Genomic DNA, 22,877 nt, shown 5'->3' with positions numbered 1-22,877 from the left:
TTTTTAAAACTCGTGACGTATGCTCACCTGACGCCACTGAAAAATACCCGGAAGTAAGCTCTGTCGTTTACCTAGCATGCTAAGCTAACTCATTTCGTATGCTGCTGGAAGAAGACATGGGGGCTGTGTTTCACAGCCATTACTGATAGTAGCGCCGCATGAAATCCATTTAGAACCAGACTGAAACCTGAGAGTCTCTTTTGTATTACGGTAAGTAGCTTGGGGGGGTTTAAAGTGACACATTTTGGGTGAAAATGTCTGTTTCTTGGTTATAACGCCGCTGTTTACTTGCGCATAGCTGGCGGCTAGTTTGTTAGCTTGGTTATATCTTAGCAAAATACTTTATATTTGTTGACAGCATTTCGTAAGGCTAATGTCAGTTGAAGGGTTTTGTCACAAATCAGAGGAAGTTTTCAAATGACACATTTACGATGGTTTTGATGTCACTGATGGGCTGGAGTGGACATTTGCGTTTAGGCTATACAAGACAGCTAACTTGGCTAACCCCAAGATATTTCATAATCAGACCTGTCTCATGAAGAGAAAGATAAAATAACCCTTACTGATTTTAACTAATCACTTAAACGTGGCTTAGCCTATCAGCAGTAACAAGTTGTGTAGCTAAACCATGTTTTAAGCTGCTTTAGGAATATTTGAGGTGTCTTGCAAGGAAATGTCTTCAGGTGGTTAAAGGGGAATTCAGTCATTGCCCTTAAAATGGACATCACTCGTCCATGTAGCAGCTTTACACTTAACATCTACCAGAGCAAACGTGTGATAAAAATAGTTTTCTGGTTATCTGGCCTCTGTAACTCTTTTCAAACCCCAAATAGTTTAAACCTCAGCTTTCATTTTAGGGGAAAGCTGATTAATTGTGCACTGCCCATTTTACCTGGTTTACAGAAACCATCTTGGGTTTGTTATAAATCTATACCGTGAATGTTGAATAATATAATAATTATTTTTTAGCACTTTACGGCTTAAATTATAGTACTGCAACCTCCTTAGAGACCTCCTGGTGGGCTCTTTGATGTGCAAATGTTCATGCAGGTGCTTTAGGATTCCTGTTTCAGCTTCTCTCTGACAAAAGCCGTACAGCTGTCTCTTTCAGTAATTGCAAAAACTATTATTTCCCCTCTGTCTGCACGTTGTTTAAACTGCTTATCTGTCCTCTGTGTTCACCACTGACGTGTTGCCTCAGCTGCTGGATCAAGCCTGAACATGGAGTCGATGTTGAACAAGCTGAAAAGCACCGTCACTAAAGTGACAGCAGATGTCACCAGTGCCGTTATGGGCAACCCGGTGACGCGAGAATTTGAGGTTGGCCGACATATCGCGAGCGGAGGTCCTGGCCTTTGCTGGAGGATCTATAATGGCACCAAGAAGTCTACCAAACAGGTGAGTGTGCGTGTACGTTCACACCCTCCTGGGCGCTCGGTCTCTTTGTCAATAATTAATTAATGTTTGGAAATCCTGAAAGAGAAAGATCTCCTCTTTGTCAATGATTAATTAATGTTTGGAAATCCTAAAAGAGAAAGATCTCCACAGCTGGACGCTTCTAATGTCCACGCTCTGTTTTTGTTTCACTCAGGAGGTAGCAGTGTTTGTGTTTGATAAGAAGATGATCGACAAGTATCAGAAGTTTGACAAGGACCAAATCATCGATTCCCTGAAGAAAGGAGTGCAGCAGCTGACCAGACTGCGTCACCCGCGCCTCCTGACCGTGCAGCATCCTCTGGAAGAGTCACGGTGAGACGAGCGTCGATGCGTTCACACAGCAGTGTTATCAAGGACAAACAAAAATGAGTCACAGGGATGAAAATAATGCAGAACAAACGGTTTTGTCTGCCTGAGTGGTTGTTGTATGTGAACAAAGGCTCATCAATATTCAAAGGATGATAAATGAAGCTGTTCTTTTCTTAATCTGGCCTCCAGGGACTGCTTGGCATTCTGCACAGAGCCAGTGTTCGCCAGTCTGTCCAACGTGCTGGGCCAGTGGGACAACCTGCCCAGCCCCGTGCCCAAAGACATCAAAGAATACAAACTCTATGATGTGGAGACCAAATATGGCTTACTACAGGTGAGACTGGATGTATTGAAGTTGATTGTAATATTTGTTGTCTTGATTGATTAGTTTAGCATTTGCTTTAGACATTTGTTTGGTCTATAAAATGTCAGGCTGGCAACAGTTCTTCCACCCTAACAAAGCGCCTGAGCTCTGATGATGTACCAGCCAGTCGTATGGATTGTTTTAGGGTTCTAAGCAGCTGTTGAGCAGGTTTCAGAACCCTGTATTGTTCTCCTGTGGACCTGATATGCATTCAAATGCCGTTTTGTCTAAAAGCCAGTAAAACCAGCTCAATTGCAAGCCTCGCCTTTTTTCTGTCAATACTGTGATGATGTCTGGCTGGCTGGAATGCCAGCTCATTTCCTCACAAGTTATCCTCTCAGTTTAACTTGCATTTTTGCTTTATTTCATTAAAACTACTATCCTCTTCCTTCATCTATTTAACTTGTATTATTCAATGCAGCCTTGCTATTGTATTTCTTTAGGGGTTAGGGATATGCACAGAAAGAGTACCTGATGTTTTTCCATTGGACAAAAACAAGGTGCCTTTCTGAAGTCATTTTTTGTGTGTACATTTCTGGATTTAATCCCCAGTTAAGAGTGGATATTAAGCTATTGTAATGTGTTGTTGAAACTCATTTGCTTTATATTTAATTGTTTTGTTTGTTTTTGTTTGTTCTGTCCCTTCAGATCTCGGAGGGTTTGTCGTTTCTTCACAGTGGGGTTAAGATGGTCCATGGCAACTTGTGTCCAGATAATATCATCCTCAATAAGAGCGGAGCCTGGAAGATCATGGGCTTTGACTTCAGCATATCCTCAATTAACCCTTCGGACACTGAGGTAGTTACAGTACTGATCAGAAGTTTCATCGAGCGTCTTTTTATTTTTCTCCTCGTTCATATTCCCATCCCTGTTTTCTCTTGAATTCAGCTGAAGTACACATGTAAAGAGTGGGAGCCCAACCTTCCACCTCTCTGCCTCCCCAACCCGGAGTACTTGGCCCCTGAATACATCCTGTCCGTCAGCTGTGACTCGACCTCCGACATGTACTCTCTCGGAGTCATAATGCACGCCGTTTTCAACGAAGGCAAGCCTGTAATCCAAGTCAACAAGCACGATATTTTTAAGAGTTTCAGCAGGCAGCTGGATCAGGTGAGTCCAGATCCAAATTTAAACGCATACAAAGTAGGGTGTCGATTTTTATTCAGTTATTCATTCATTTTCTTTTAACATTTCTATTAAATTTGTAGCTGAGCAGCATGAATCCAGCACTGCTGAGTAAGATCCCAGAGGAAGTGCGAGAGCACGTCAAGATGTTACTCAGCGTCTCGCCGACAGTCCGACCGGATGCAGACCAGATGACTAAGGTTTGCTCTTCTAGTCTGTCAGTAAACATACAAAAGAAACGGACCAATAATGATATGATGTGACGTGTCTGACATGTTACGCATCTTTATGTCAAATGTAGATTCCATTTTTCGATGATGTTGGAGCAGTAACGTTGCAGTACTTTGACACACTCTTTCAACGGGACAACCTGCAGAAATCTCAGTTCTACAAAGGTTTACCAAAAGTGCTGCCAAAGCTACCAAAGGTAAAGTAGTGGCGTGGAACTGGTTTTTAATACGTGTACAAACTTAAAACCAGTGATAAACGATACTTTTACAATTCAAAGTGTGATTCTTTTGCTTCCCTTGAGCCCATACTTGAATACCTTATTCTTTTTCCGCCCAGAGAGTTGTGGTGTACCGCATATTGCCGGCATTGACCTCAGAGTTTGTCAACCCAGACATGGTTCCGTTTGTGCTGCCAAATGTGCTGCTTATTGCCGAAGAGTGCACCAAGGAGGAGTACGTTCGCCTCATCCTGCCTGACCTCACGCCTGTTTTCAAACAGCAGGAGCCTCTCCAGGTAGAACCAAGGGATGGATTTGTGCTGGAGACACCTGATTGTTTTAAGATATTTAAACAGAGTTCCTACACTGTCTTGAAGAATCTGATGAAATTATTGTCCAGGTGTGGATAAGTATGGGAAAAGAAGATAAAGAATGTAAAAAATCTTTCACTTTTTCCATACTTTAGTCACTATCCTGTTGTCTAAAATATCTGTCCATCCATGGAAAACCTTTTGAATCTCTTACCGTTCTTTCTACCAAGATTTTAAGGTGACGTTTTGAGTTTGGAAAATTCTGAAAGTTTGACATAAAAATTTTTAAATTTGTAAAATGATTTGTCTCAAGAAGCTCAAGATGACATGCATGTTTAAAACTGTAAATTTAACCTGACTAAAGAGCTTGCTGCTTTGGGTTTACTGCATCCGTTTGAAGTCTTTTCTCTATTTTTCTCTCCATGCCTCTTCAGGCTAGTAATATGGTGAGTTGTCTTCTTGTGGTGTACTTGTCACACCTCAGCTATAGGCTAGACTTGTGTTGTGCCTAGCAAAAACATCTGCACTAAACTCACTCAAATCATACTCACTGATCACATCTAATTAACCTAATACTGTGCTAGAGACAGTATGCTGCCATGCTGCTGATTTTCAGTCTTGGTTTCCTAACTGAGTGTTTGCTGTTCAGATCCTGCTAATCTTCCTGCAAAAGATGGACCTTCTGCTGACGAAGACACCGCCAGATGACATTAAGAACAGCGTGCTTCCCATGGTCTACAGGGCTGTGGAGGCTTCCTCAGTTCAGATCCAGGTACAGATGGAAAACTGTTCACTCGGTTTATTTTTACAGGTGGATCTCAGTAAGAATATCATTGATCATTTTTATTTATTTCAGTAATTAAATTCAAAAACAAGAATGTAGATTCACTGGATATCTGCAAATTTTGTTGGAATATGTCTTATAGCTAAGAAATAAGTTTCCAAACATCTTCCTTCCACAAAATTTTCCATTAAGATGCATGACTGCAGTATTTAGTAAACAGCCAGCTTCTTCTGCAGTGACATGTTGTGGCTTATCTTTCTTGCTTAGGTTGTAAGTGACTGTGTGTCATAATTTTTCCCTTCTGTACCAATACATTTCTGTTTTAGAAAATAATATTTTTTGTATTGTCCTTATATAATATTTTATTGCACTTGGAAACATAATTCTGGGTTTTCATAAGCTGTAAGCCATTCACACCCAAGTTAACAGATAAACAATTCAGTCTATATAATATGATTTTCAGTTCTTAATTTTGAAATCCAGAAGTAACAAAAAAAAAAAAAACAGAAAATGAAAATATGTTGGCACTGTTATAAAAATGCTTTCAGCTGCTTTTTTTTTTTTGCTTTAGACATTGCCACCTTGAAGTGCATAAATTTTTCCTAGACTAGTTGCCAATCCCTAAAGCATTGTTGTGCATATTTCAAGCATTCTGTAGCAAAATCTTGGAGCCTTCCTTTACATTTCTGAATCACCTCCTTATCTCCAGAGGACAGGGAGTGCAGATGCCACACTTGGCATCATAAAACTGTCACATTCTGTAACATCTTCTTCTTGGCTGAGCAGGAGCTGTGCCTGAACATCATCCCAACGTTTGCCAACCTGATTGACTATCCGTCCATGAAGAATTCTCTCATCCCGCGCATCAAATCAGCCTGCCTCCAGACGTCCTCTCTCGCTGTGAGTCTCAGTCATTCCTGCTCAACTCTCGTTTATTTATTTGTTTATTTATTATTTAAGTTAATTAATCTACATCTCATGTTCTGGTGCAGGTGCGAGTGAACTCTCTGGTGTGTCTGGGGAAGATTCTGGAATATCTAGATAAATGGTTTGTCATCGATGAAATCCTTCCCTTCCTTCAGCAGATCCCCTCCAGAGAGCCAGCTGTCCTTATGGGCGTTTTGGGTAAACAAACAAACAACAGCTGCAATAACTTTCTTACCGTTCTCACACTTTAAAAAACATTAAATGTTTATTTCAAGTGGTCGCTGTTTATTTTAGGAATCTATAAATGCACCTTTACCCACAAGAAGCTTGGCATCCCCAAAGAGCATCTCGCCACAAAGAGTTTGCCCCACCTCGTCTCTCTTAGTATCGACAATAACCTCAACCTAAATCAGGTACACCACTGGTTAGTGGATGTGATTCATATAAAGTATATTTTTTTCCCATAACTTGAGCTAATGTGTGTTTCCTTGTAGTTTAATTCTTTTATGATGGTAATCCGGGACATGCTGAACCGCATGGAAGCTGAACACAAAACCAAACTGGAGCAGCTGCATATCATGCAAGAGCAGCAGAGGTTTTTTCACGTTTTATTTACCATAAAATCGACCATAATAATGAAAATATTTAATGGATATGATGGTGAATATTTTTTTACTATTCTATATAATAGGAGTCTAAACATCACAAATCCAGGGAATTCCACAGAAGAAATTAAAAGCCCACCAAACTCTGGAAACCAGGTAATAATTTTGACTCTACATTTAAAACAGTGAAATATAAAGAAATTGCAATTGTATGGGTTTCTGTTGATCGCGGTTTGTTTGTTGTCAGATTGACGACATATTTGGCAGCGCAAGTGTTAATGGGAAAGAAAATGGATCTGCTGCAACACCGTCGCAGCCTAACAGGGTAAACACACACACCTTCATTTTTCAAATTATCTCATAACAGCTTCTTCCTTCACATTTACAGACACCAAATTTAAATAAACCTAAACAAAACTGTGCTTTTATTGAATACTTTTATTTACCTAACTCCTCATGTCCTCTTGACTTCTGTCCTCCTAATATTCATATATTCAGGAAGACCAATGTTGCATATGACTAATTGAGGCGTCAGTGTTAAAGCTTGAACCAGCTTTAACACTGATTAAAGCTGGTTCAAGTTTTAGTTTCATGGTAGTGCAACACTGGATATCATCATCTTAACATGAACGCGTGTATTATTACACACACTGACGCAATATTGGTAAGATTTTATAGAAGGTCTTTCACTGCCTTTAATAGCCACACTTCATTGGTAACTTCCTGTTGAGCCCTATTTTATAGGAAATGTTAAAACAAAAGCTTCTTATGGGATTAAGTCACTTAAGGTTGAATTTTCTCAAATTTTCAGTGAGATTATGTTAGAGCAATAAAATATGGATAACTTTAAGGCATTTTACTCATCTTTTTAAATGGGTGATAATAAATATGGAGGGTTCTGGCTGTGATCCAGTCGCTTTCTTGCTGCTCTCTAGGTTTCTCTGACTCTGGAGGAGAAACAAAGGTTAGCCAAGGAACAGGAACAGGCAGCTAAACTGAGGAGCCAGCAGCCGTTGGCACCTCAGGCCATCAAACCTTCGTCCTCCAGCAACTCACAGGTGAAGCCAGAAACGTTCTCCCAAACAAAAACGCACAACTTGACTAAAATGTGTTGGGTTTTTAACTCGCCTCTGTGTTGCAGACTAAAGATCTGACCAGCAGCCTGCTCAACAGCATGACGTCTCTAAACAGCCTGTCCATGGCGAGCTCAGCGCGGCCACCCCCAGTACAAGGCACTACCGTGTCTGCTTTCCCCTCTTCCGGTCCGATGGTGGGGCCGGTCTCTAACGGTTTCAACCCCAGCATGGGTTTCCAATCTGGGGGCATTGGGATGGGCATGCGGCCCTCGGGCCCCGGCCTCTATGGAGGAATGGCCTCCACCACCAGCACCCCCAATTTCGGGACTCTGACGCAGAATCAAGGACCGTCTGGGCTGACGAACAGACCGGCCAACATGTCGGCCTTGGACAACCTGTTTACACCCAACAAACCCAAAGTCTCTCTCAACCAAATAGGTCCCCAGACCGCACCTGGAGGCGGTTCCCCCTGGGCAAGTCAGTTCGGGTCGGCCCAGAACACTCAGACTCCGATGGCGGTAGGGATGGGAGGGATGCCCAGCGGGTTTGGGATGCAGGCAAACCCTTTTTTCAGCCCACAGAACTTTTCTCAGCCGGGTTCTGCCCCAAGCATGAACCCAGGCGGAGTGAAACCGAGCGCGTCTGCGAACAATGACCTGCAGGACTTATTCGGCTGAAAGGAAAATGAAAACGAACCCCTGATGAAGTATATTCTTTTAAAGACTGTAGAATGAGAGCTTTGAATTTCACAGGTGATTGTGGAGCACTTTCACAGGTGTTTTTGTACTTTTAATCTCGTCTAATTTAACGTCTCGTGCTGACGGTCTGCTGAAAATGATACCCGCGCCAACGGTCAGGTGTGGGTTTCACTTCTTTTACGCTTCGGCCTTTCAATGATGGGGGTTTCCTACTGTTTTTGTACTTTCCCAGGCAAATATATCGATTGGGTCAAGTTGAATTTGAGTTTGGTTCATTGTTGACTTCCTAAATGGAGGGAGAGTATTTTACTTAAAAGAACACGATTTTTTCATTTTCATACCTAGGAAATGTAGAAAACTTGCTGTGCTCACTTCACATTTGCTCACTTTCAGGCTTCTGTACTTCCTCTGCCTTTCCAGAATATTTTGGGATTTTGAGGTTCAGGTTAAAGAATGGTGTGTGATTTCATTGGGAGGTAAGCATGGTTTTAAAAACCACTTATTTGCAGTTTCACGTTATATATGTTTCTCTAAAGATAAACTGGACAATCCTTCTGGGCTTCATTCTTTTGTAACATGACCAAAATGATCTCCATTGCTTGTACATTGGCCTCCATTTGCTTTCATCAGCTTCGCAGGTGAATAACCTGGTTTCTATTATTGCAAAGTCTTTCTCCTTTCTGGTTCTGGTTATAGCGGAGTGGCTGTTACTGCTATGTTCTTCTAAGGAATCTCAATGTTAAAGGTGATGTGGAAAGTATGCACTTTTGTTCTTGTGCCTTACAAGGGCACATGTCTAAAACTAAGCAGCACTCAATTGTTACACAAGTAGGCATGGGTCAGGATAAAATATTACTATATTATATTGAGGATCATATCATGGTGTTATACTGTTAACACAAAAAACAAACATAACATACTTTAATAAGTATGTTATCACTTATTAAAACAGGAAAACTAACGATTCCTAATGCTGGAAAAGTAACTTATTAGTTATAATATTACCTTTTTATATCTGAGTTTTCAAAACACTTGCCAACATTTCCAATTCTCCATCCTCCAAGTTCTGCTCCATCTAGTTCACATAACCTATAAGAATCACTAAAATGCTGTAAAAATACAATTCTTTGTTCTTCCTCAAAATTATTAGCTATTGCTTGAGTCTGGAAGCAGTGAGATGAATTAACAAAACTAAGATAGATTTGGGAACGATACACTGGAAAACTTTTGCAGTTATTGAAGTTTTTACATACCTTGATAAGAGTAACTGGCCCATGCCTACACAAAATTGTTCCAATGGATGTGACTTGCTTGGTTGCATTTCACTGACCACATCAATTTAAAAACTGTTTTTCTTTTTATCAACTAACATCGGAGATTTTTTTTTCTAGTGACCAACCATATCACAATCCCCATACTTCATGTGCATTAATATGAAATGTAACTGTGTAGTTATTTTATTATAGAATGCTCCATGAGGTCCCTGGCATCTTTTTTGTTTTTGTGATTCTGGGTTAAGAGGCCTTAGATGAGTCGAGTGCAATAATCCTTTTCGGTTCTTGAGGGTGAAAATAGTTTGTCGGAACCAGCTCTCGTTGTGTGTGACCTGCAGTAACTTCACCGTTCTGTCGGATTTTATTAATAACTAGATATTAATGTAAATTCACTCTGAATTAAACATTTTGGGTCTTTTAGATTCACATTGATTCTGCTGATGATTGTCATTTTATTTAATGTTTTAAGATGAACTTCGCTCTTCAGGTTCTGTTCATTTCCACACTGTTAACGCTTTGCTCTGATTAACTCGATTGGTTTATTGGAGTGTTATTTCACATATTGTAGCAGAACCCCAAAGCTAACTGAAACTAGGTCTTTGATTAGGCCGTTTGTAAACTACTGCTGTTCTGTGTGTGAAGTGTGAGCCTCGTTTTGTGTCCAGGTGCTGGTTTCTGAAGTGGTTCCATGAAGATCTGTACATATATAAAAGCATACAATCTAATATTCTCAAATGATGGTCACTGTTTGTTTGATATTTTTTTTGTGATCACTTTTATTTGAAGGGGAAACAATTGTATTAACCATTTCTAGATAAATTAGAAACGCTTAAGACATCTTAATAAAAGTGAAAAGCAAAAATGAAGTTCTTTGGTTGTGGCAGTGCTAATTGACATAAACCATTTTACAAACGGGTTCAGCACATGCAGTACAGTTCTTGAAACTTTCTGTGAAGAAACACTAAGCAGAGTTCCCTCAGACATTTTTAAGCATTTTCCATATTTGTATCTGCAGACTTTCTTACATTCACATTCAGATATTTTTAAAGCTTCTAGACTTAAAGCTTGACATCACTACCTGCCATAACTTCACTTGTATTTATACTTAAAAAGCAGGTTGGGAAGTACAGACAATTTGGGGATTTTGACATGAAAGTTGTAGGAGCCCAGAATGATGTATGAGAACATACTTTTGATAAGAGATATACTATATCTTGTCAGAAAGTAAACCCAAAATTTTAATTCTAAAGTGGACTGAAAACCTATGAGCATCTCTGCTTCATCCTATGTTAACAGTATTGTAAACACCAACCAAGATAGAAACAAGACAGCTTATGAGGAAAACGTGCAAGTATCTCTTCTCCCTCTGAACAATCCGTCCCGATCACTGGAGAAGTCGTCTCACTGACCTGGTGGCATTTGTGGACAGGTTCCTCTGAGTCATGGCTGCAAGCAGACGGAGTACATAAACTTTTTCCACATCTAAAACCTTAATATCTGCATAAGGTACAAGTACAGCTGTATTTGCATTGCCTGAAATACATATTTGTCAACATTTACCGCTCTTTCTGCTGCTCACCTGAGAAGTTGAGCTCGTAGCTGAACCTGCGGGTGGCAAATGTCATAATGCCTGACTGGTTCTGCTGGTACTGGAGTTCAATGTCTGGACTGGAAACGCTGCATTGACAATAACTCTGCATGACACCATAAATAAGGGACAGTTTAACTTATTAGCAATTGTTTGTCTTCTAACAGCGCTGTTCTCATATTAATAAAAAGAGACACTCAGGCTTACTTTGGAATAATCTTTCCAAATCCCATCGATATCTTGGAACTGCCAACGGACATTTGTACCTGAGCTGAAGAAGATAAGATAGAAATAGATTAAAGGGAATAATAGAGCATAAGTGGAAACATCATATGGAATCTGTTATATTCATTCATGTAAGGACTAAGTTACTCCAAAGGAAGTTGGTCATAAACTTTTCAAAAATAAAAGACATGTCTAAAAGGTGCACTGCTTTACCTGTTATTTTTCTGAGCTCCGTTGTCCGGACTCCGCCTCACGCTTCTTCTTGTCCCAATATTATTATTAATTTGGCACATTCCTGTAAATAATAATGGTTTTCAGAGGCTTCTTGAATTAAACAGTGGATTATTGAGATTGAATTGTGTATATTACTGGCAAAATCCAGTTTGTATGAAAAGTTTCTGATACTGAAGAGGATTTGGCCCTGTGGGTTCAGCTGGTATTGCTTCTCAATGGCAGCGCTATCAAGCAAACATATCTGCAAAAAAATATAAATCATAATAAATAAATGTTGCTACATTTAGCTTGGATAATCTCATGGTACTTCTTATTTCATAAACTGCAAGTAAAAAGTTTGTGGCACAACTTCAAAGCAATTAAGACAACATAGACAAAGCAACAAAAGGAAAGCATTTATCATAGTACCACTGTTAATCACTCTGAACCTATGGTGGTGGCAGCATCATGCTGTGGAAAAAGCCAAGCTCAAGGATGAAATGAATGCATGTTAAAAGATTACAATCTTGAAAGTTGGAGAATAAAGTTCGTACATAAGAAGCTGTACTTACATGTGCTTGGTATTCTGTCCATTGTCCTTCATCTCCCATAAACTCCCACTTGAAGCTGGGATTGTATAACTGGGATTGTGATGCCAGAGGCAGGAATGAAGCAGAGATAATGCTGCAGGGACATAAAGTGAAGTATTTTGTAAAATTATTATTCTGAGAGAGGCTAGAATGCTTCACTTCATTTACATGGGCATGACTGAACTAAGGTTGAAAAATCTTACTTTGCGGGGCTTGAGGTGAATTTCGGTCGCCTGCGCAAGTTTCTGCGTAAGCCGGTAGTGACGTTGGTTTGGGTCATGGCTGCAAATTTAAACACCTTCAGTTACATCTAACTGCATACATACAATGTTTACCCGATTGTAGAAATAGCTCTCAGAAACTCGTCAAAGCCACATACTGGAAAAATCCAGTGAGTATCCAGTCGAGCCAACGAAGAACTGAATGACTCCCTGAGGATTCTGAGTGAAATGAGTCTCGATGTCTTTGCTGGTGATGGATGATGATGACATGTTGGAGCTCTGAGGGGGTGAGGAAGATGAAAAATGTTCAGCTTTGTTCACAATAACACAGAAGTTAGCTTTTTCTCCGCAAGGTGGCAGGAACAAAAACAAAATTCTTTCTGGACATAAAATTTCATACTCCACAAGAACTCAAGATCACAGTTACTGGAAAGTCTCATATGCCCTTTATACTGCTGCATTCGTTTATAATAGTCACCATGCATGATACTAGAAAGACATTAGCCCAGACAAAATGTCAGGACCCTGAGAGAGAGAACACATTTCTTTACCTGTGATCCATATTCACACCACAGGCTGTCGTCTCTGAAGTACCATCCGATGTCCTCTTCTTGACCCTGAGGGACGAGGCTCAGTCTCTGCACCCTCAGTGCTGGGTTATTAGTCTTCAGTTCATCAAAGTCTATAAAAACTTTCCTGTGGATTGACAAAAAATGCACTATGGTATATTTCATGTGGTTTCTGTAGATACATGACCAAACCTATTTTACACAGAGCGTAAAAATACAAACCCTAGACTTGTGTTGATGCTGATCCCCTTTGCTCCAGGTTGGCAGTAGTGAGTCTCGATCACATGATCGTTGTCAATATTCAGCCACTGATTGCTGTTCAACAGTTGCCACTGATAATGATTGTCACTCACTGACAAACACAGAAATTTTGACTTTATTACATTTCACTGTAATCTTGCTAAACCCAGCTATAGTGAAAGAACTGAAATCCTCCTGCTTTGTACAATTTTAAGAGATTTTAATCTATAACACTGAACTTCTGGTATAGGTCCTGTAAATCATAACAGCCAAATGCCAACTTCCTCATGCTCAGACTGATTCAGACTCAACATAAGCTGAGACAAATAAAATACACTAAAAAGGCAGGATTTGGAAAGTTTACGCACAAAAGTGACTTAACATGATATTTTCAAAATTAACACAACATGAATCGACCCACTTACTTGTGCTAAAATCCTTCTGCTACGCTGTCATTTCACAGACATAAATAGTTTCACTTTCATTTCTTTGACAGAGGGAGAGGGAGGGGAAACTCCAGTCGCTGTTTACAAGTTAACTCTGTCAATAGTGACTATGGACTCTTTGGTCTTCAGCCATATGAGTGTAGCCACATGTGCTAATATATGGTTCAAAGATGTGGTTCAGACAGTTGAGACAACTGTCAACTATAATAAGTAAAGTATGCTAACTTTAGAAATAAGTTAGAGTAAATGTTCTAATTAGATTTGTCAGATTAGAAGTAACTTTTGAAAATAACAACCATTAAGCAGATAACTAGCATACTTTTATTAAATTCACAGTAGCTGTAAGCGTCAAACCATAATAATTAATAGAAATAAAGGCTTCAAAACATGGGTTTGTTTGTGATTTATATATGTAATGTGTTTTACTTAGTCATGGAGTTACTGGAATAAATGAAGTTTTCAATAACATTTTAATTTATTGAATAAAACTCATTTGTTTTTCTGCTTAAATCAACGACAGGTGCCCCAAATGCAAAAAGAAGCTTAGAAAATTTATGTTGTGTGTTTTTCACATGTAGAATAAAGGTTTTGTAAATCACAGATCAAGTGCAGCCCATAACTACAAATAAATAAAATGTTCTTTGGATCATTCAGACCATTCTGATTGTATCTTACAAAGCTTACACTCATGTCACTGAGGATAGGATGCCGCCATATTTGGTGTTTTCCTTTTCATTTTATAGTAACAAAATCTGTTGAAATGTGATCAAAAGTTATATTTTTAAACAAACAACCCAAATGTGACCAACAACAACGATTTCTTTTACAAATAAAGTCATTAAATTACATGAGTAATCAGACTTTAACTAGGACTCTGACGGTGTCTCTTTTAGTCAATAAAGGATTTACAAAAATTGGTGGAAAAATTCCTCGTTCTTAAAATAAACAAAAGTCGACAGAAATTTGAAGCTTTTATTTATTTCAGTTTCTGCTAAGAGAGATTATGATCTTCACCAGAGGCTTTTCTCAGATCAGCACCAGGTTGAAAACATACCATAATATGAAGAAGAAGACACAAAAAGAAGGCAAAGAGGTGTAAATGACAAAGATTGAATATAATGCATATGGCACAATTGAGCAACATATGTGCATATTAGTGTAGAACAGAATTGATTTACTTTAATATTCATATTTTTATTGCATCAAGGGAATCTGACTGTATCTTCCATAGACAGATTCTAAAATCACATTCCATGTCCTCTAATTTAACCAAGATTTTTTGCTTTTCTGAAGAACCTATGGTTGGTTTCGGTACTCTGCAAAAAATAGACAAGAGCCTCTGAGACTCTAAGATGAAAAATTCAAACATCAAATGCAAATTATAACTTGGATTGTCTAAGTGCATGATTCTCAGGCAGGATTCATGTATTCACTTGTAAACCTCACTGATATTTCACAGTATCAGGCCATAATTTATGTAAACATCATTAAATGTTTTATTGGAGAGCTATCCCTGGTGTAATTGGAAAACAAACACCCTAAATGAATGCACTAGGACAGTATTGCACAATTGTCTGGTTTCTGAAAAGCGGCTCCATCTTTATTCCTCACACCAGCATTCGTCTGATCTTGCGTTTGCGGTTGTTTGTCTGGTTGATCTGAATCATCGCTGGAATGAAAAAAATATATATGTTGAAAGGTATTATTTAATTGCTTTCATTGACAAAATGAAATTATCCTCTAATTACGACAATTGTCTTATTATGCTGAATTGTCAACAATCCTAACCTCCAAAATCCAGCTTGTAGGGTTGTCCGTTTATTTTGAACTTCATGCTGTCTGTGGGGTTTAGCTGGTACTTGCTCTCGATGTCATCACTGGTTATGGAGCACTCAGACGAAGTGCCTGACTGTTGAAACAAACTGACATGTTGCAGTTAAACTGGAAAACAAAGTCTCTGAGATCAAATTGAACCACATACTCTGCTGACCCTGCGTTTGAAAATATGCCAGTTTCCAACGTTTCCTTCAAATTGCCACTGTGGTTTGGTGCCCACAGAAAGCTTCTTGAACGATGTGGCTACATGAGCGGCTCTGAAATAATAAAATCAAATTTTGGACTTACAGCATTTAAAAGACATGTTTATGGCTATTATTGCTAGCATAGTGTTAGTGGAGCATAGAGGCAAAATAGCTACCTTAGCTTGGCGTGAAAGAAATTAGGACAACCTAAAACATTCTGTGCATATTTGAACATGAATTTCTCAAGTAATACAAAAAAGTTCAATAAAATATTGTTTCAAAATAAATTGGTGAGTTATAATTGGGACACCCAAATAACACTTCCCACTTACAATGTCTAAAATTACACATTGGTATTTTATATGACGTGAACATCATAACGACGACATTCTTCTGCATTTTCAAAGAGCGTTTCTTTCCCTGTTAAAACATCTAACATTTTCTGTCTGAGGCTTTAAGACAGAACGATTTTTGCTCCGATTGGTGTTAAAGTAAATCTATCTATAACCAGAAAAATATGCTAATGTTTATGCTTTGGAGGTGATGTTCACTTTATTGCATAATAAAGTGCTGTGCTGTGGACTGTGAAGTTTTATAGATTTTGAGCATGTCACCTGGGAAAAACTCAAAAACTTGTAAACAAATTACAAGTTGTTTACTTTAGAGAAGATGAAGTGCTTCATTTACATTCTATCAGTGAACCAGATCCAAACTTACCCTGTTATTCCTTGTTGTTGTCTGAACACAGGTCGCCGTGTGACCTTCCTATTTTTCTTTTTTCCCACCTGTCGCATTTCTATCAAAAGTCAAAAACGAGTCAGTGAAGTTAAGTAAATCGTAATGAATGTGCTGCATCTAGTTGGAGTTGTGTGCTTAAAGAATCCATTATATGAATCGGTGTGAGTGTAAGTCACCTGGAAACTTAATTTGAAAACTTTCCCCACCAGCTGTGAAAGTAAAAGAGCTTTTCGGGTTGCTCTGAAACTTCCTCTCTATGTCGGAGCTTTTTACTGGACCTGGATTGCCTTTCGAGTTCTGCCCACAACATAGCAAACATGACAAATGAGTCATCACTCAAACCTACTGTATGAGATTTAAACAAGAATAAAGATGCAGAAGCCATCTACCTTGTCTCCATACTTCCTCCACTTCCGACTTAAGGTGCAGTACCAGTCCCACACAGTGTTGCCATCATCCAGGCGCCTCACCTTCAAGTTCTTTCCATAGATTCGTATTTTGTTGAAATCTATACACACCGCCCTGCAGGACAGTAACCTCACTCTCACCTTGTTGATATTTAGTTTCACTTTGTAACAATTTAATACAGTTTTAAGATTTAAATAATCATATATATGATTAAACGTTTACCCATATGATGTGTTGTATATTTTGATGCTTTTAGTGTGGGGCAGAGAAAACTGGGCCTCAATAATATGATCATTTTCAACATCCCTCCAGCCCTTTCCATCATTTATCTGCCACTGGTAGGGTCGACCATCAGTAAGTTGGGGGTCTGGTTGAAAAACAAAAATAAATTTAATTTGAAGGCGGTAAGCAACTAATGTCAAACAAAATAAATAACATTTACTTAAAGAAAATTGGTGACATAGACCACTGGAGCTACTTGAACAACATGATTTAATAACAATAATAAATCAAAGTTAATAGCTTCTTACTGCTTGCTGCTGATTGGTCTTCGGAGCTGGCACACTCCCCAAATGATCTCCTTCCACCCAAACTGTGATTGAGTTTACAGCTTGATCCGTAGCGGCAGTTTCCTGTTAGGAAATACTTGCACACATGCAGGTAAGAGCAGCTGGCCCCACCCTTACAACCGCCACGGTTGTAATATTTGCAGGGTTGCTTTGTGTAAACCTGAAAAAGGAAAAGAATGATTTAAGAAAAAGAGAGTAGTTTTGGTTTCAATTAGTTATTTCCTAAGTTTATGTGTGGTTGTGCTTGGAAACTAACCTGACTGTCATCCTCTGAATCCGACTCCTGCTCACTCTCCGACTCAAAGTCTGACTCATCGCTGACTTCTGATTCGCTTCCAGAAAAAGTTTCCTCATCAGACTCTGAAAAATATTTCACTTAAGTATTAAGGCAGGATAAGCCATCCTTTTTATAATCATAGTCATCATCATATGGATAACTTTGGGAATCAAGCATTTCAAAAACATTGTAGTTGTCCTGTGTTTGTTAAACAGTCTAATCAATATGAGATCTCACAATTTGTCACATTACAAACAATAAATGTTATTGGATATTTACGTCACAACAAAAAGTAGGGCAGAGCTGTGAAGCAAAAGAAAACAAAGTTTTTGTCAAAATTACCTACAAATTAAAAGTGTTACATGCATTGTATTCCATCTTCTTCACTCTGATGCACCAAAAATAAAATCTAATGCTATCAGTTTCCTTTAGAGGTCTCCCTAGTAACTGAACCTCTATAGTTTTTTTTTGTGGTCATTTGATAAGTAAACAAACAAAGCATAGATATAGTTTGTCATAAGAGCACGTGATCTCGTCGAAGCCGTCTGCCCCCTGCTGGTGAACTCGTGGAGTCCTTTTAGTTTCACTTCCCTGCTCGGTAGCAAACCCAAGTCGAGATTTATTTAGCTTTAATAATGTATATTAAATCAGGCAAGCGCAGATTTCACAACCATTAGTGAAACTGTAAGTACAAGAACTTTATAGATGTTCTGTATGTTGACTGAACAAGAAACGAAACTTGAAACTGCAACTTGTCAAACTGCAAGAACGTCAGTATCTGACTGTAGTATAACACGTTACTGAGATTTTAAATGTATTTTGTATCTAATACTTACTTATTCATCACATCTAACACAATTTTGTTGTTTTTATTTGAGTGTATATTTTTTAAAAATTGCATTATTTCACTATATACAACTATCGGCGCTAAATAAATAAAGACAAAAACGGAATATAAAAATACAATACATAACAGACAGTATAGCACTTTATTATAGTTATTTTTTAAATCATGAATACGTCAATAAAGGTCGGAGCGAAAGCCAACTTACCATGAGCAGACGCCATTGCCGGGTTATAATAAACTACTTTCGTTTTACTCATAAGCGCTATGCTGGGCCTACACTGCAGTAAACAAATACCACTCCCAGGACTGGCATTGAACTTACTTGGCAAACAATCCAAGTTATAAAGACTTTACAAGTTATTCCAATTAAAAACGACAACAATTTTAATTTTGTTAATAAGAAAATAAGAAAATATGGGGGGATCAGGGGGGTTGGTATGTGAGTAACAATCAGAGTAGTCCATAGTTGTACTCAAGTAAGAATAGCTGCAGTATGTTTGACTCAAGTAGAAGTAGATAGTTAGACTAAAAAGTAGTGGAGTCTCAAGTAACTAATCATAACATACAATTTAATTTGTGAACGTGTACCCTAAAAGACAGTTAGGGTACAGTTCAAAAATATTACTTCTGGCATTTTTAAGAATAAAATAAAAATTAGTATCAATAAATAACTTCATTGCCAAATACCACATTTCAGGCATTTTAAAATCGGATTTGCTCACTACATATAGCCTTTGAAACAATTACAGTAGATCATCTCTTTAGAACAGTGAAATGTTATTCCATTGACAGTATACTCTTTACTAAATATTCATTTGACCTGCAAATTACACAGAATGCTCAGCAGATATAACATAACTTTTTCACAAAGTGCTGTTGCTTCTATTTAAAAGCACTGAATTGAGTTAAATAAGGTATAAAAATGCATTGTTGACTAATTATATTATTTGACATGTTTGAGTTTCATGTCAAATTTATTTAGCCAATGTTTGCTACTATATTAGATAGTTTTTTGATACCTCAAATGGCATTAAATGAAATAACAATGCTTTTTGTCACCTGTGTAACACCCTCGACGATAGATGGCGACAGAGAGATGGTTCTGCTGGCTTTTTAAACTCACGAAGAAGAAAGTAGGGACCTTCAGAAGTAGGAACGACTGTTAACCACTACCAAGGACGCTTTGGTGGTAAATGTTTATACAAAGCAGAATGGACATAACTGCACAGCCAGATCACGCCTACACCAACACCATGTGTGATGGGATTATCCCGACGGAGTTCACTTATAAAAGTAAGTGATGGCGGTTTAACGAAGCTATCTATAGTGGGCAGAGTTAGCTTAGGAGCAACCTAGCAAGGCTACTACATAGTGACGTATTAACATCAGACTTGAGTGTTTATTAAAGCGACTGCAACTTATTTCATTTTAGTCTGGTCTTTAGCCATATGCCCGCGGATGAGCAAAGTCTTTATGAACTAAAGTAATATTAAAATAATTCATGATAACTTAAGATAGTGAGTTGTAAATAGCAAGGCGAAGATTCGTGTCATCAATAGTCATCATCAGTATAGGCTTCCTACGTAGAGGGAAGTCTGGAATTTGATGAAAGTATTTTAACGGCCCGATTGAAGAAGAGAAAATTGATTTTGTAAATATATTTCTCTTTCCATGCTTTCTTACACAGATTAAAAGTTGTATCCACCCACCCACGTGATCAGCCAGTCTTCTGTTTGTTTTTCAATCTATTTACCCATTCATCCATCCATCTTAAATTCAAATTCAACTTTTATTCTTGTATTTTGCATTGAAAAACGTGTAGGAACCCTGTCAGTGTTTAACCCTTGTTGTTCTGTTTTTATTTTTTCAGTGAGCAATAAAGAAATAGAAAACTTTGTGAAGTTGCGGGTCTCAAACAGTTACCTGTTCTCTGGATTGAGAAATAGTTCCAAGTGGGCATGGAGGTATGTATGACATACAATTTGATCAAAAACAACGTTTCAAAACAATCCATAACACCCAGTTCTACAATCAATACATATAATTTACTTTCATCAAAGGTATTTTAGAAAATGTTAGATGAAACTACAATTAAAGTCCACACTAGTCCTTAAAAGTTTCCAAAAGTAATTAGTCTTATCTCCTGTTCACAAAACAAACTGCAGACTCCACACTGTTACAAATTATTAAATGAAAATAAAATAAACATGGAAAGGCAATATTTGAAAAACTAAGTACACCCCAACATTCAGTATCGTTTTGAACTGTCTTTTGAAACAGTAACTAACTTGATCAACTAACTTTTCAACTGCTTCTTTTTAGCACACTTATTAAAACAACTAGACTGATATCTGTTGCTAATCCAGTGAAATAATATCATTTTCAGGGCCATCCTGAAACATATGGGTTTGCATCACAGGATGACTCATCGTCAAGCCTCTAAAAAATTTGAAAACCTGAAGAAGAGATACAAGGTACAGATTTGGTTGCCTTAGTTGAGTTAAAAGTTTGGCCATTTTACTCTTTTTACCATTTGTTTATTTCACTCCTCCTCAGGAGTTAAAGAATCCTCCAGCAGGAGTCAAAGTGGTGCCTCAATCATGGCCTTTCTTCTCCCTGATGGATGATGCCATGGAGGGTCGACTGCAGAGTTCAGCTCCTATCCTGAAAGCCCTTCCTAATAACAGCAATGTTAGTGATTTCTTAATAGCACCCACACGCAAAAGGAGAAAGGTTTCCAACATAGGGGTGTCTTCTGCTGTAGACGAGGCAGCAGGTATTGCAGAGATTGAGGTTCAGGTGTATGGAGATGAGGTTGAGGCTGCTGCGGCAGAGCCTGCAGAAAGTGAGGAGGTAAACGGTTCCATTCCAGAGGTGGATATCAGCACGAACTGCGAGCCACGAGAGAGAAAGAGCGAACAGCTGCTTATGCAAAGAGAGAAACCGCATCAGGACGTAGCCGCTCTGGACCGAGAGCGGGCGCTGCTGGAGAGGGAGAGGGCGGTAACGGAGAGGGAAAGGGCTGTGATGGAAAGAGAGAGAGCAGTGATGGAGAGGGAACGGGCCGTGATGGAGAGGGAGCAGGTGATGCTGGAGAAGGACAGAGACGCTCTGCGAAGCGAGAGGCTGGTTCTGGAAAAGGAAAAAGCAAAGTGGCAGAGACTTCTGGTGCAAAAAGAAAGAACGGAGGAGATCACTGAAGAAGACAGCAAGGTGATGAACTCTGATGCAGTGGATAAAAGAGAGAGAGTTCTTTCTTTGTTGGAAAAATTGGCAGAGAACATTTAAAAAAAAAAAATCAGTACAATGACAGTTTGCACTACCTTAACCTTTGGAGGAAAAATTACAGTGCCTTGCAAAAGCGTTTATACCTGTTGCATTATTTTTAATTTTGTCAATTTAAAACTAAAAACTTCATAGCATTCGATGGTAACTTTATGTAATAGACCAACACAAAATAGTGGATAAGTCTGTCTCCCAGTTGAGAAAGTTTTTTCAGATTTTTATTTGTAAAACATTTAGAAAACTATGTATCATTTACCATAGTACTTTTTGTTGGTTTGTCACATAAAATCCCAGTGAAACATGTTGAATTTGGGTTTTAGAATGTAAAATTCAAGGGGTTATAATTAGAGGTGTGCCGATCAATCGGCCACCGATCATAATCGGTGAAAAAGTGTATGATCGGTGATCGCCAATCACGGTCTCTTGTTGCCGATCACCAAAACCGATCACATTTATCTCACTTCTCAGCCTGCGGGTGCAGCTGATCTCCTCTTTCCTTCACATTGCGCAAAGCGCGCGGCAACAAATCCTGTCGTGTTTAACCGTGCTCTTAGGATGTTTGGATTTAGTAACTTGGGATTGTTTATTTTGATGCAACCTTAATCATATTTGACTCATGTATAATTTAGGGTACAGAGAACCTTACTGTTAAATATTGTTTAACTGGTTGCAGGTTTTTCAGTTGTCCTTTTGACTGAGTAGCTGCTGCATTGTGCCTGCAAGTATGTTGCATGTTTACGTTAATTAGGTAATTTTTGAATTTTGCCAGATCACATAGCAGCATTTACACCTAACGCGAAAAATCAACAACCAATTCAGGTGATCGGCAGAGATCTGCCTCATGGGTGATCGGTATTGGAATTGGCAGCAAAAAAACCTGATCGGGGCATCCCTAGTTATAATACTTCAGCAAAGCACTTGAATAAAATTGCACCGCACATGATTGTATACAATTCCTCTAATGGATGTTTGCGATCCCTGCATGTTGTTCCAAATGTGGATGTTTTGCAAAGAATGCAGATATATTTATGGTCATATATTTATTTTCTATTTTGTGTTGTCACAGAAGTTAAAATCTACGAACAATCTTTTAAGTTTTCAATAAAAAAAACATTGAGCCACCTCTAGATTGGAGAAGTCTTTAAAATGACTTTATTCTCTTGTGGTTATTCCATACAGGGCACACAATGGCATTATTCTAAACCCGGTCCACAACCAAAAAAATAAAAAAAACAAACCAAACCCACCCACCGCCACCTCCATAACCTAACAATAGTCTTTA

At 38.5% G+C, this 22,877-nt stretch overlaps 4 protein-coding genes across 5 annotated transcripts; 2 read left to right on the top strand and 2 right to left on the bottom strand.

The window, feature by feature from the left end:
- Positions 1 to 70: 70 nt before the first annotated feature.
- Positions 71 to 10,224, top strand: scyl2 (SCY1 like pseudokinase 2). 2 transcript variants are annotated; one of them, XM_032589264.1, is made up of 19 exons: positions 71 to 210; positions 1,202 to 1,398; positions 1,592 to 1,749; positions 1,936 to 2,080; positions 2,759 to 2,908; positions 2,999 to 3,220; positions 3,319 to 3,435; positions 3,537 to 3,662; positions 3,803 to 3,979; positions 4,429 to 4,440; positions 4,644 to 4,766; positions 5,565 to 5,678; positions 5,771 to 5,903; positions 6,000 to 6,118; positions 6,200 to 6,300; positions 6,397 to 6,466; positions 6,558 to 6,635; positions 7,246 to 7,368; positions 7,452 to 10,224. In XM_032589264.1, the coding sequence occupies exons 2-19, from the start codon at positions 1,222 to 1,224 to the stop codon at positions 8,061 to 8,063; spliced, it is 2,757 nt and encodes a 918-aa protein (XP_032445155.1). In that variant the 5' UTR covers positions 71 to 210; positions 1,202 to 1,221; the 3' UTR covers positions 8,064 to 10,224. The 2 variants fall into 2 exon arrangements, with proteins under 2 accessions (XP_032445155.1, XP_032445156.1); XM_032589265.1 differs by lacking the exon at positions 4,429 to 4,440 and having other exon boundaries at positions 72 to 210.
- LOC116736657 (uncharacterized) lies at positions 10,117 to 13,528 on the bottom strand. Its single transcript, XM_032589268.1, has 11 exons — positions 13,430 to 13,528; positions 12,987 to 13,116; positions 12,747 to 12,891; positions 12,354 to 12,474; positions 12,178 to 12,256; positions 11,957 to 12,068; positions 11,541 to 11,646; positions 11,385 to 11,466; positions 11,154 to 11,217; positions 10,938 to 11,052; positions 10,117 to 10,804 (listed from the first exon to the last, which is right to left on the bottom strand). Coding segments are annotated over exons 1-11 (1,017 nt in total). The 5' UTR covers positions 13,431 to 13,528; the 3' UTR covers positions 10,117 to 10,742.
- An 880-nt stretch (positions 13,529 to 14,408) lies between these two features.
- LOC116736656 (protein mono-ADP-ribosyltransferase PARP12) lies at positions 14,409 to 18,645 on the bottom strand. Its single transcript, XM_032589267.1, has 10 exons — positions 18,516 to 18,645; positions 17,443 to 17,546; positions 17,148 to 17,346; positions 16,840 to 16,984; positions 16,599 to 16,731; positions 16,386 to 16,506; positions 16,189 to 16,267; positions 15,441 to 15,543; positions 15,239 to 15,359; positions 14,409 to 15,119 (listed from the first exon to the last, which is right to left on the bottom strand). The coding sequence occupies exons 1-10, from the start codon at positions 18,565 to 18,567 to the stop codon at positions 15,058 to 15,060; spliced, it is 1,119 nt and encodes a 372-aa protein (XP_032445158.1). The 5' UTR covers positions 18,568 to 18,645; the 3' UTR covers positions 14,409 to 15,057.
- LOC116736658 (uncharacterized) lies at positions 18,028 to 22,856 on the top strand. Its single transcript, XM_032589269.1, has 5 exons — positions 18,028 to 18,147; positions 19,393 to 19,603; positions 20,181 to 20,274; positions 20,697 to 20,784; positions 20,867 to 22,856. Exons 2-5 carry the CDS (start codon positions 19,504 to 19,506, stop codon positions 21,596 to 21,598), a joined length of 1,014 nt encoding a protein of 337 aa, XP_032445160.1. The 5' UTR covers positions 18,028 to 18,147; positions 19,393 to 19,503; the 3' UTR covers positions 21,599 to 22,856.
- Positions 22,857 to 22,877: the final 21 nt, after the last annotated feature.

Source organism: Xiphophorus hellerii, chromosome 17 (assembly GCF_003331165.1).
Source record: "Xiphophorus hellerii strain 12219 chromosome 17, Xiphophorus_hellerii-4.1, whole genome shotgun sequence".
Taxonomy (NCBI): Eukaryota; Metazoa; Chordata; class Actinopteri; order Cyprinodontiformes; family Poeciliidae; genus Xiphophorus; species Xiphophorus hellerii.
This window is presented reverse-complemented; position numbering and strand designations above follow the sequence as displayed.

What these genes read in the sequence shown, in the direction of transcription:
- scyl2 (XM_032589264.1), top strand. Translation starts at nt 1,222, where the DNA reads ATGGAGTCGATGTTGAACAAGCTGAAAAGCACCGTCACTAAAGTGACA. An exon ending in CCAAATATGGCTTACTACAG is followed by an intron (nt 2,081 to 2,758) that starts GTGAGACTGGAT and finishes CTGTCCCTTCAG; the next exon opens with ATCTCGGAGGGTTTGTCGTT. An exon ending in TGCTGCCAAAGCTACCAAAG is followed by an intron (nt 3,663 to 3,802) that starts GTAAAGTAGTGG and finishes TTTTCCGCCCAG; the next exon opens with AGAGTTGTGGTGTACCGCAT.
- LOC116736657 (XM_032589268.1), bottom strand. An exon ending in TTCACCTCAAGCCCCGCAAA is followed by an intron (nt 12,069 to 12,177) that starts GTAAGATTTTTC and finishes ATGTCCCTGCAG; the next exon opens with CATTATCTCTGCTTCATTCC. An exon ending in CTACGAGCTCAACTTCTCAG is followed by an intron (nt 10,805 to 10,937) that starts GTGAGCAGCAGA and finishes GTCTGCTTGCAG; the next exon opens with CCATGACTCAGAGGAACCTG.
- LOC116736656 (XM_032589267.1), bottom strand. Translation starts at nt 18,567, where the DNA reads ATGAGTAAAACGAAAGTAGTTTATTATAACCCGGCAATGGCGTCTGCT. An exon ending in AGACCAATCAGCAGCAAGCA is followed by an intron (nt 16,985 to 17,147) that starts GTAAGAAGCTAT and finishes TTTTTCAACCAG; the next exon opens with ACCCCCAACTTACTGATGGT. An exon ending in CAACAACAAGGAATAACAGG is followed by an intron (nt 15,544 to 16,188) that starts GTAAGTTTGGAT and finishes TTATTATTTCAG; the next exon opens with AGCCGCTCATGTAGCCACAT.
- LOC116736658 (XM_032589269.1), top strand. Translation starts at nt 19,504, where the DNA reads ATGTTTATACAAAGCAGAATGGACATAACTGCACAGCCAGATCACGCC. An exon ending in GACGGAGTTCACTTATAAAA is followed by an intron (nt 19,604 to 20,180) that starts GTAAGTGATGGC and finishes TTATTTTTTCAG; the next exon opens with TGAGCAATAAAGAAATAGAA. An exon ending in ACCTGAAGAAGAGATACAAG is followed by an intron (nt 20,785 to 20,866) that starts GTACAGATTTGG and finishes ACTCCTCCTCAG; the next exon opens with GAGTTAAAGAATCCTCCAGC.